Source organism: Pristiophorus japonicus, chromosome 5 (assembly GCF_044704955.1).
Source record: "Pristiophorus japonicus isolate sPriJap1 chromosome 5, sPriJap1.hap1, whole genome shotgun sequence".
Taxonomy (NCBI): Eukaryota; Metazoa; Chordata; class Chondrichthyes; family Pristiophoridae; genus Pristiophorus; species Pristiophorus japonicus.
The window spans coordinates 126,884,493-126,896,271 of record NC_091981.1 but is presented as its reverse complement, the minus strand read 5'-3'; the positions used below and the strand labels follow the sequence as shown (position 1 = coordinate 126,896,271).

Sequence of the window (11,779 nt, the reverse complement as noted above, 5' to 3'; positions counted from 1 at the left end):
ACTCCGGTAGATGTAACATAAAGTTTCCTTTGAGTTGGAAGAAAGCAATCATTATTATCAGTCGCGCATCAGGACGTCAGTGACAGGTCTCCTACACCCGCGCTACTGACGTAGTTTCGCCATTGCAGGAATGCGATAACGAATTCTGGTCAATTAAGCGTGACCAGGAACCTCCCTCGTACCACCAAGGGAACACATAAAAAGCATGACATGTCAATAGCTTCTCAGAGACTCAAACAGACAGAGACGCACAGAGAGCAGCAACAACCTCCTGTCAGATTCCCAACCAATCTGCAGACCTGAAACGTGAGTACACGGACTTGGAGCCGGTCTTGTGCATAATCCGTTTGTGTTTTCCAGGTAGTTCTAGGGCACAAAGGTTCAATATTATATCGTGTATAAACTATATTAAGTACATAGTGTACCTAGAAAATACTCGCGAAAAACGCATTGCCTGTACATCAATATAGTTTGGTTAATTATGATTATGAATGACTAGATAGATGCATCTTAAAATGATGTTATTAATTTGAAGCTTATTTTAAACTTTCTAAATTAATGTATTATCGGATATAGCAGTGAGCATTTACTTTTAACAAAGTTTCTTATACCAACATCAAACGGCTGTTAATCAAAGGATTGTGAATAATGTATAAATTATATAAATTACATGGAAATAAAACCCATTGTTTTTTTCATGGTCCAGAACTTTAAAAAATGTAAATTTGTGTGTAGGTGCCTTTGGGGAGGAACTGCTGTGGTCGCTATGTGGAGTTACATGATATGTGCAGTCTGGCAGAATCTGTTTACAATTTCGCTGCACATCGCGACCAGTTCTCAGTATGTGTTATCTACAGTGATCGTTCTAGTAAATGACAGTACGTTTGGTGAGCAGTTTACACCACCAGGGAATGTCGATGATCATTTTCCTTTCCAGCTAAATAAAGACCACGTTGTTCTTGTTACGAACCGCAGCGTGTTTGGAAAATGTCTCGCTTACTGTACTTTTTCCTTTCAGATGCAGAACAACATGAAGCTTTGGCTGGGAGTGTTCACATTTGCATTTTGCATGCTGATCTGCATAGGGACTTTTGCCGATGCCTACCCTTCCAAGCCTGACAACCCCGGGGAAGGTGCTCCTGCAGAGGACTTGGCCAAATATTACTCCGCATTGAGGCACTACATTAACCTCATCACACGGCAGAGGTAAGCCCACATGCTCCCCGTGTATCAATTCAGTGCTCTCAACAGAGCCAATTGGTTTTGGTGCAATGAGACGAGGTATTGTTGCTTAGCACAAAACTAACATGAGGGAAAGGAAGAGAAAGAAATAGACACCAGGATAGTGTAGAGTTCAACTAACCATTTAAAAAAAAATACAAAGGCAAAGCTTTTCAATCTATACATATTTCTATAAATATTGTATTTGGTAAATTAGCTACTAACAACTCCAGGATTCGACACGTTTAAAATCTCGTCTAGCAACACGTCTCGAAATTATTTGAATGTATTCATGTTTGCATTAGATCTGATAAGTGATTGATGCAGGCATTGGGCTCAGTGCTGGGCAGTAGCCACGCGTGTCCGTGGCCTTCGCTGGATTTACTAAAGCGACAATACAAGATTGTGTAAAATAACACACGCCAACATTCACCACTTGATCTGGTTTAGTGACTAAAATGTCTCCTGCAGGCGCAGCGCGGGAAGGGGAGAGACCCATACAATAGAGGCGGGGCAGATCACAATACTGTCATCACATTTATATCTATACTTTGGGTTATTACATCAAAATCTCGTGCTTGTTTGTTTTAAAATAAACCTCAATGCTTAGAATATAAATACACAGCACATGTGTGAAGGGAATCCTGAGAGCATTTCTGGGTACAAAACTGTCTTCACGTCTGCTGTCTGAATGTAGTTTTTCTCATTAAAGCAGCAAGTGTTATCGGTTAGGTAAGTAATGTTACCGAGGTTAGGACTTCGGTAAAAAAATAATCTGATGTAGGAGCGTTTACTTTCCCAAGGATTTGCCGTATAAAATCTTAAAAATGATGTAATGAATTGTTGTGAGTCAAGAGAAGCTCTACTTGTATTAAAGTTTCTGAACACTGTCCCAGAGTAATTTTCTGGGGAAAGATATCGGATTTTAATATGTGAAGTGTCGGGTATTATGACTAGACTTAGAACAACTTGGTTACCAGTGCACGGTTGGAGTTCATGTAAATGAAATGTTTTGGTGGATTGTGGTAATTTCTATAATAGCCTATTCCAGCGACCGACACTGTGCATTTGACAATGATGGAGCCAATAGACAACTAATGTATTGGATAACAGTGACATCTGGTAAATGTGTGATAAGGATTCTTGTCTGATCTCTATGCCGATAACTTTCAGGGAAATAACAGCCTGGCCACAAATGGAACACAATTAAATTTTGCCCTTTCTCTGCTTTAAACACGAGGATACAAATTAGTAACTTTTCTTGTGGTTTCGCACTCAATGTCTTATCTGATACATACGGGTCCAGGGCGTTTAATACTAAGTGGGGGGCTAATCTAAGAGACAATTCATTATATTGCCATGGTTACTGATGACCTCGGCTTTCAAACTAGTCTTCTTTATCCGTTCATGAAATGTAACGAAAACGTGTCCACCGGACTGACTGAAGTTATGCCCTCAGTAACAGAGATTGGGAATCATAGAATGGTTACAGTACAGAAGGAGGTCATTCGGCCCGTCGAGCCCGTGCCCGCTCTCTGCAAAAGCACTCCCCTGCTCTTTCCCGTAGCCCTCTGTATCTACTCTGTCCAGACCCATCATGATTTTGAGCACCTCGATCAAATCTCCTCTTAGCCTTCTCTGCTCTAAAGAGAACAACACAGCTTCTCCGGTCTATCCACTTACCTTAAGTAAAAACAGAAGGGCTCGTCAGGGATTTGAACCCCGGGCCTCTCTCATTTCAATTATGAAAATCCCAAATTAAGAATCATTCCCCTAGAACAACGAACCACTAGAAAAATGGCATTCATATTAAATACTTAACTGACTGGTGATATAACTGATTTAAGGTTATAGATAACTACTTTGTAATATATTGTGGCTAAAAACATAATACAATAATATACACACCATGGCATTTATTATTTGTGTCTCGATTGAAAAGTAGAATACTTGTGATCAGCCATGATCATATTGAATGGCAGTGCAGACTCGAAGGGCTGAATGGCCTGCTCCTGCACCTATTTTCTATGTTTCTATGTTTGCCCTGTAGCAGCAAGTTTGTTCAATTGCAACTGCACCAAAATACATGGCAGAACCAAAGAAAGCTGTAATTATACAGCGTTCCAGCTAGTAATTAGTTGGGACATTTTACCTCCACCGCAACAGAGGAGCCTCCATTTGAGGTCTCTTTATAAAGCCACTTGGCCCTCTCTCTTTTGACAAATCCACTGTTCCTGTTGCAGTTTCTTCAGCGCTTTTATCCACACTTCAATGCCTTGCTGTAGAATGTTTATTGCTGATATGAAAGCAAAATTCTACAGATGCTGGAATCTGGAATAAAAACAGAAAATGCTAGCACTCTCAGCTGGTCAGGCAGCATCTGTGGAGAGGAAGCAGAGTATATGTTTCGGGTCGATGATCCTTTGTCAGAACTGGAGTGTTCGAAAAAAACACATTCTTAACAAGCACTGACAGGAGGAGGGGAAGAAAGAACAAAAGGGAAGGTCTGTGATAGGTTGGAAGACAGGAGAGATTAGAGAGACGAAAGGGATGATGGCCCAAATTCAAATGGTAATGCCAGGAGTTAGAAAATCATTAGTCAAGGTAGGGTGTGAATGGTGGGATAATGACCAACTGACATTAGAGACAAGGAGAAAAAAAGAAAGAAAGAAACGGCTCTGAGAGGGGCTGGGGGGGGGGGGGGGGGGGGGTGGCAGAAAGGGACCCAAAGATTGGCAGTGGTTATGCTCTGAAATTTTTGAACTCTATGTTGAGTCCAGAAGACTGTAAAGTGCCTAAACAAAAGATGAGGTGCTATTCCTCGAGCTTGCATTGAGCTTTGTTGGAACAGTGTAGGAGACTGAGAACAGAGAGGTCAGAGTGGGAATGGAGTGGAGAATTAAAGTGACAGGCGACTGGAAGCTCAGGGTCAAAATTACGGACTGAATGGAGATGCTCCGCAAAGCGGTCACCCAACCTACGCTTGGTCTCCCCAGTGTAGAGGAGACCACATCGTGAGCAGTGAATACAGTATACTAAATTCAAAAAAGTACAAGTAAATCACTGTTTCACCTGGAAGGAGTATTTGGGGCCCTGGACAGTGGGAAGGGAGGAGGTAAAGGGGCAGGTGTTGCAACTCCTGTGCTTGCATGGAAAGGTGCCGTGGGAAGGACAGGTTGTGCTGGGGGTGACTGCAGAATGGACCAGGGTGTCACGGAGGGAGCAGTCCCTTCGGAACGTTTAGAGGGGAGCTTGCTGTACATTTTCAACATTTTAAGCATTTTCTATCAGGATCTGGAAGCAAGATAGGAACAGGAGTAGGCCATTCAGCCCCTTGAGCTTGTTCCACCATTCAAAATGAGATCATGGCTGATCTGTATCCTAATTTCATTTACGCATCTTTGCTCCAAATCCCTTAATACCCTTGGCTAGTGAAATCTATGGATCTCAGATTTAAAATTATTAATCGAGCTAGCATCTACTGCTTTTTGTGGGCAAGTGTCCGACAATTGTTTAAAGAAATGTTTCTTAAATCTCTCCTAAATGGCCTGGCTCTGATTTTAAGGTTATGTCCCTTGTCCTAGACTCCTCCACCAGCAGAAAAAGCTTATCTCTATCTACTCTATCAATTCTTTTCAAAATCCCCAAAACCTCAATCAATTTACCCCTTTACCTTTTGTATTCCAAGGAATGCAAGCCTAGTTTGTAATTTATATTTATTTAATATAATCGATTTTTGTAAAAATAATTGATAGAGGCACTGGAGAGGGTGCAAAATATATTTACAAGGATAATACCAGAACTGCGAGGTTATACCTATCAGGAAAGGATGAACAGGCTGGGTCTCTTTCTTTTCTTCAAAAGAGAAGGCTGACGGGTGACCTAATAGAGGTCATTAAAATTATGAAAGTTTTTGATAGAATATACACAGAGAGTGTGACCAGAAATTTGGGGGTGTGGGGGGGTTGCAGTTAGCGGATGGGATTGGTGGCGGGTCGGGTGGGAAGGTGTTTTCTTTTGACAGTGAGTCGGGACCCCGCTGTGAAACCACCATCACACACCTTTCCCAATGTTGGGCCCGTCAATGCTGAGCAGACCCAACCAGCAGTGTGGGGGGCCTAATTAAAATGATTAGCATCTAATTATTAGATGCTTAACATGCTTTTTTCACTTCCGTTTTGTCTTTAACTTCATGACCATGGGATCCCGGCTGTGTGCAGACCACGGCTAACAAGCTATTGCGTGAGTTCAGTGGCCATTGCTCCAGCTGATTACTTGACAGCTTCAAATGAACACTAAAAGCTCCCACCTGACTGATAACTTTCCTCAGGCAGAACATTTTTCTCACTCCAGTTTCGGCACACATTCTGTAGGCATTCCACTTTCCACTCTCCAACCACTCTCACCTCATTGGAAGAACTCTCTCACCATTGACAGAATGCTTCTGTGATCTCTACTTCACCTGCCATCTAGTCCATCAACATGGGTGCCCTTTATACTCTCTCACCTTGGTCCTCAGAATCCCACCACGAACAGTTGCAATTCCAGCAGCACCAGGCACACCAGCAGCACTAACAAAAACACCAACCTTCTCTGTAATCACCTGGTGCTGCACAGGGCAGAGGGCATCAGCACCCGGCCACATTGCTGCCTGGGAGGCCAGGGGGATGGCCTCACTATGGTTAGATTTACTTCACTTGATGCTGTACACCCTGGCTGCCACATGATGTGCCAGGCTGGTACCACCCCACACCAACACCGTAAAGCATCCCTACAAGGCTCAAGCCATTCCTTTCACACTCATCATTATTGTGCGTGGTACCGTTCGATATGTCTCTCCATTCACTGCAAATCACTAAGCCACTTCCAAAGCCTGTCCAAGAAAACAATGTGTTTAAAAATAAAGGTTTCAATATTTTACACCACATTAACAGAAACTTTGCATCAACATTGTATAAAACACCCAAGTGCCTACCCTTGTGTGTTGTTAGCTGGTACGATTGCACTAGGATGAGGGTGAGGGTGAGGGGTGGCTCATGAGATGGGGATGTGATAATATAGGGGGATGGGTGGAAGTCCAAGGTAAGTTGGTGCGAGTAAGGATGTGTAGGGTAGGGAAGGCAGAGTGATGGGGGTGTGATGAGAGGTACAGCAGGATGAGGTTGAGTATTGCTTTGTAATAACATTTTGTGATTTACTGAGCTGATTGAAACATTTGTAGCACTGCACCTAAGTCCTCCTGACCACATCCCTGCTTGTGTCCTCCTGTGCAATGTGCAGCCAGGCTGTCTTGATCTCCTGGGGAGGTCTCTTCCACCCGTTGGAAGGGAAGAGAACCTCCCTTCGTGCTGTGACTCCATTCATAAACATATGGAGGGAGTCATGGGAGAGCCTTGGTGCAGCCCTGTGTCTTTGTGCAGTGCTTGTCAGTGTTTGCAGCTCCTCAATGTTGTAGAACATTGACAGCACAACTGTCAAGACAAATGTGACCATGGTCCCTTTCAGGAAACTGGCTGATGACGCGTCATGAAATGATGTCACCAGACCCGCTTCCTCTAATTGGGCTGGGTAACACGCTGGGCGAGCTTAACAAGCCCAATCAAATGAAAGTCATATTATACAGCGGGATGGAGCCAGAAGCGAGGTCAGGACCCACCACCGATGTCACCCACCACAGACCCACCGAGTTAGGGGAAATCACGGACAATATTTCCACTCGTGGGGAAGAGCAAAACTAGAGGCCATCAATATAAGATAGTTAGCAAAAAAATTAAATAGGGAATTCAGCAGAAACTTCTTTGCCCAGAGACTGGTGAAAATGTGGAACTTGCTACCACAGGGAATAGTTGAGGAGAATAGCATAGATACATTTAAGGAGAAGCTAGATAAACATATGAGGGAGAAGGGAATAGAGGGTTATGCTGATAGTTATATGAGGAAGGATGGGAGGATATTTAAATGAAGCATAATCGCTGGCATGGACTGGTTAGGCTGAAAGGCCTGTTTCTGTGTTGAATTTTCTATGTAATCTCATAATTTAACCCTTGAAGCCCTGGTAACATTCTGATGAATCTGCACTGTACTCCTTCCAAGGCCAATATATCGGGCCCAAGTTTCGAGCCACGCCTAGAACGGCGCAGTCCCGACCTGGACGCCCGTTTTTCGCGCCACAAAGTGCGCCTAAAAAAAAAAAAACCTCCGTATTCTCCACCTCCCTGCAGGTCCACTGGCCCTCGGCGCAGCGCAGCAGGAGCTGTAGGGGGCGGAGCCAGGTCCCTGCGCTGAAAACAGTGCCGGGACCTCTGTACATGCGCGTTACAGTTGGCGCGCAATTGCAGTAGCTCCAGGCGCCCGAAACTGTGTGGGAGGGGCCCGAAGCACGCAGCCCCTAGCCCTGGCCGAATGGCCTCACTGGGGCTGCGTGAATAAGGCTCCTCCCACGGCCAGCTCTTGCTTCCTCCCGACCCGACTCGACTCCCACTTCCCGCCTCCGGACCGGACCCGACACCGACCTGACTCCCGCTGCCCCGCCCCCCCCCCTCACCCCCCCTCGGACCGGACCCAACTCCCACTCCCGCCCCCCCCACCCCCCTGGACCGGACCCGACCCGACTCCCACTCCCGCTTCTCCCTCCCCCCCCCCCCACCCCCGACTGGACCCGACCCAACTCCCGCTCCCCCCCCCCGCCCCCACCCCCGGACTGGATCCGACCTGACCTCCCTCTCCCCAACCTGACCTTCTCCTCCCTTCCCCCTTCCCCTTCCCCCCCATCTCCTCCCTTCCCCCTTCCCCTTCCCCCTTCCCCCCCATCTCCTCCCTTCCCCTTCCCCCTTCCCCCCCATCTCCTCCCTTCTCTCCTCCCTTCCCCCTTCCCTCCTCCCTTCACCATCTCCCCCCTTCCCCCCATCTCCTCCCTTCCCTGTTCCCCTTCCCCCATCTCCTCCCTTCCCCCTTCCCCTTCCCCATCTCATCCCTTCCCCCTTCCCCTTCCTTCTCCCCTTCTCCCTTCCCTCCCTCTGCTCCCTGCTCTCTCCCTCTACCCCCCTCCTCCCTCTCCCCTCGCTGTCAGAAAGACATTGACAGACAGAGAATGAGAGACACACACAGAGAGATCGAGACACACTGGGGTGGGGGGGCATCCCAGCACGCTGTTGGAGGGCTCCCAGTGCTGCAGTCGGTAAGTAGAAAATGTTTTATTTATTGATTTAAAAAAAAATTATTTCATATTATTTTTTTTGTTGATTGATTTATTGGTTGATTTATTGATGTATTTATCATTTATTATTGATGATGGCTCTTTATTTGTAAAACTGAAGTGTTTAATGTTTGTAAACTTCCCTTTAAACACTTCCCCCCCCCCCCCCCCCCCACCATTCCCTACACCTGATTTGTAACCTGCGCCTGATTTTCTAAAGTGTAGACAAGGTTTTTTCGAGCGTACAAAAATCTTCACTTACTCCATTCTAAGTTAGTTTGGAGTAAGTTTTCACTGACGAAACTTTGAAAACAGGCGTAAGTGGCCGGACACGCCCCCTTTTGAAAAAAAATTCTGTTCCAAAGTGAAACTGTTCTAACTGACTAGAACTGGAGCAAACTAAATGACGAGAATTCCGATTTCTAAGATACTCCGTTCTACACCAGTTGCTCCTAAAAATCAGGAGCAAATCATGTGGAAACCTGGGGCCATTCTTTCTAAGATGCTGTACCCAAAATGGTATACAGTACTCCAGATGTGGCCTAACCAGGGCTTTATATAGCTGTAACATAACTTTCTCCCTTTCATATTCTTGCCCTCTAGTTATTAAGGCTTGCATTCCATTAGCCTTTTTGATTATTTTCTTTTACCTTTCCACTACTTTTTAGAGATCTGTGTGCATGGACCTAAATCTCTTTGGACAGCCACTGTTCCTAGCTTTTCACCATTTATTTAAAAAAAAAAGTTGATGTTTCAGACAAGGCATTTCATCAAAATGGTCCAGTTCATGGAACAATCAGATTCTGGCTAGTTCTGATGTAGTGCTGCATCTGAAATATCTTTCTTTTTTCAGATGATGATTGACTTTCTGTGTATTTTCAGCATTATCTGTTTTTATTTCTGATTTCAATTCATTTTATAGTGTTTTTTAAGCCGAATGAATATTAATTATGTATACTCACAGTTGGAGCAGCTTTTATCACCATCAGCAGATCAAAGAGCATAAAGGAAATGTGTCTGCGTGCCAAAGAAAACATGGATGTGCTTGAAAAATTCAGAAGTAATTTCTGAGCTAGGAACAGTGAATATCAGAATTTATTTGACATGTATGTTTTTTTTTGAATATAAGCTGAATTAATTAACTGAACAACTCTGGTATTGTTTTAAAAATATTATGGCTATTTGTCCGCAACAGATATGGAAAGAGATCCAGTCCTGAGACACTGATCACTGATCTGCTGCTGAGGGAAAACTCTGAAAGTTTTCCTAAATACAGGTGAGTATACATGCCAAGGACCTATTGTAACAACACAGCTTTTCATGGTAGATGTGTACAGCTAAAAATAATTCAATAGCGACAGCACCAGATGCGCCATTTAAAAGATGAGGGTGGGCATACATTCATTGACTTCTGTAGCATTATTAAATGTAATTAGTTTAGTCTAGATTGAAGGAGTGTATTTAAATAATGGTGGGTTTCAATCATCTAAGAATTGATGAGGAAGTCCATCTGAGGTCCAGTTCCTTTTTTTTACATTACAGCCACATCATGAAAACATCTAACAACAATTTCCTGAGCCCAATGTAATGCTTAGCCTATATATTTTTAGTAACAAAGTAAAAGAAATGTGCAAGAAAATGAACAGTGCAAATATAAGTCTGTCAAAGGTTCATTTGGTTGTCATAAAGAAAAAAAAGTATGGATTTAAATTTTGCTTCACTGTTTAACTGGTGTGAAATAAGAGATGAACTGAAATTCAGTAAAATTCAATATAGCAAGAATGATAGGTATTATTCTTGATGCTATTTGGCATAAGCATGTCACCTTGTACCTTGAACTTAATATATGAACCCGAAGCTGAATGGAAGTGTCTTTATGGTTTTTTTCTTCAGAATTTCAGGTTATTTTTATGCTACCACAACATGACCCAGCCAATGGGGGGAGCTGGACAGATTAAATCACATCAAGTGTAACAAAAAAGCCAGAAGCTATCGCCTAATAGTTCTATAGTAGTGATAATATGTCAATGAGAGCTTCCTGATGAGGCTGAAAAGATTAAAATGAATTAATTTTATCCTTTCAGGTAACCATTTAGTTTTACAGATGATCCTCTAATTAGGTTAGCATTGAAGATACATTAGAAATGAATGGGATTCTCCTTGTGTGTCTAACAAACTTTTAACTAAACATTGAATAGCCAAATATTTCCTTTTATTAGGAGTGGTTAACTAAATTGATAATCCAAACATTTATTACTGGATAAATGAACAGTCCATTGTGGGACTTAGTCAAATAGAACAAATAAGATGGTGCTCTGCCCCCAGAGCTCAACTAGGTTAGCAGTAACTACTACAACCGGTCTCAGTAGCCTGAGGGTGGGGGAGGGGCTGGGGAGGCAGGGAAGAGATCAGGTGATCAGACAAGTTCTAGAACCTCCACCTGAGACTGCGTTTTCTGTGAAAGGCTAGAAATTGTGTACATTGCCCAACAAAACTCCTTTGTAAAAGCAAAATACTGCGGATGCTGGAATCTGGAATAAAAACAGAAAATGCTGGAAATCTCAGCGGGTCAGGCAGCATCTGTGGAGAGAAAGCAGAGTTAACGTATCAGGTCAACGACCCTTCACCAAAACTCCTTTGCATGTCTTCAATTTCAAATTGGAAATGTTGCATTTACTCATTTTGTTTCTGCTTGCAGGTATGATGAGCCGTACATGTGGTGATTAGAATCCAGACTTTCTTTAATGTGACCTGCATTTCAGTCAACATTCCATTGTTATGAAAATGAAATATTCTCACTGTTCTAAAGACTTTAATTTTACATTCAAAGTCGGCCAATGCATGCAGCCATCACTGAAATCGGTAGTACTTTTTTTGCTGCATCTTATATTGTATATAAAGTTTATTAAAATAAATTATGTGCATTAAATATGTAATACATTATAAAGGTGAAAAAGAAATTATTCTTTGTATGGTAAGGACTGGTTTGTGCTATTAAAATTCAGTAATAAAACAACACAGTCTAAATGAAGAAGTGTATAAACTTACCTAACCATGACGTAAAGCTGAATAAGAAAAACTATGATTTGCCAACATTATCTATTAATAGTGTCTGTGACCTCTGCTGAATTGTTTTGTGTATCATACTGCACTATAACTCTTTTGGAATATAACTGAGTTTCCACAACCAGTGTACTTATCCAACATCAAAATATATAATACTTCAACATAACCTCTAAATATGTAAGTCTAAATCTTCTTCCTTCTTGAGTTGGTGCAAATCAGGAGCAGCAATCACTTCCTACTGTGAAAAACTACATTTTACTTAGATGCAAATATGTAATTCGATTGGAGTGGTTTACT

The 11,779-nt window shown here is 43.0% G+C and overlaps 1 protein-coding gene across 1 annotated transcript; it reads left to right on the top strand.

Moving 5' to 3' along the window:
- Positions 1 to 203: 203 nt before the first annotated feature.
- npy (neuropeptide Y) lies at positions 204 to 11,363 on the top strand. Its single transcript, XM_070880932.1, has 4 exons — positions 204 to 306; positions 1,019 to 1,206; positions 9,612 to 9,692; positions 11,115 to 11,363. Exons 2-4 carry the CDS (start codon positions 1,019 to 1,021, stop codon positions 11,137 to 11,139), a joined length of 294 nt encoding a protein of 97 aa, XP_070737033.1. The 5' UTR covers positions 204 to 306; the 3' UTR covers positions 11,140 to 11,363.
- The last annotated feature ends 416 nt before the right edge of the window (positions 11,364 to 11,779 follow it).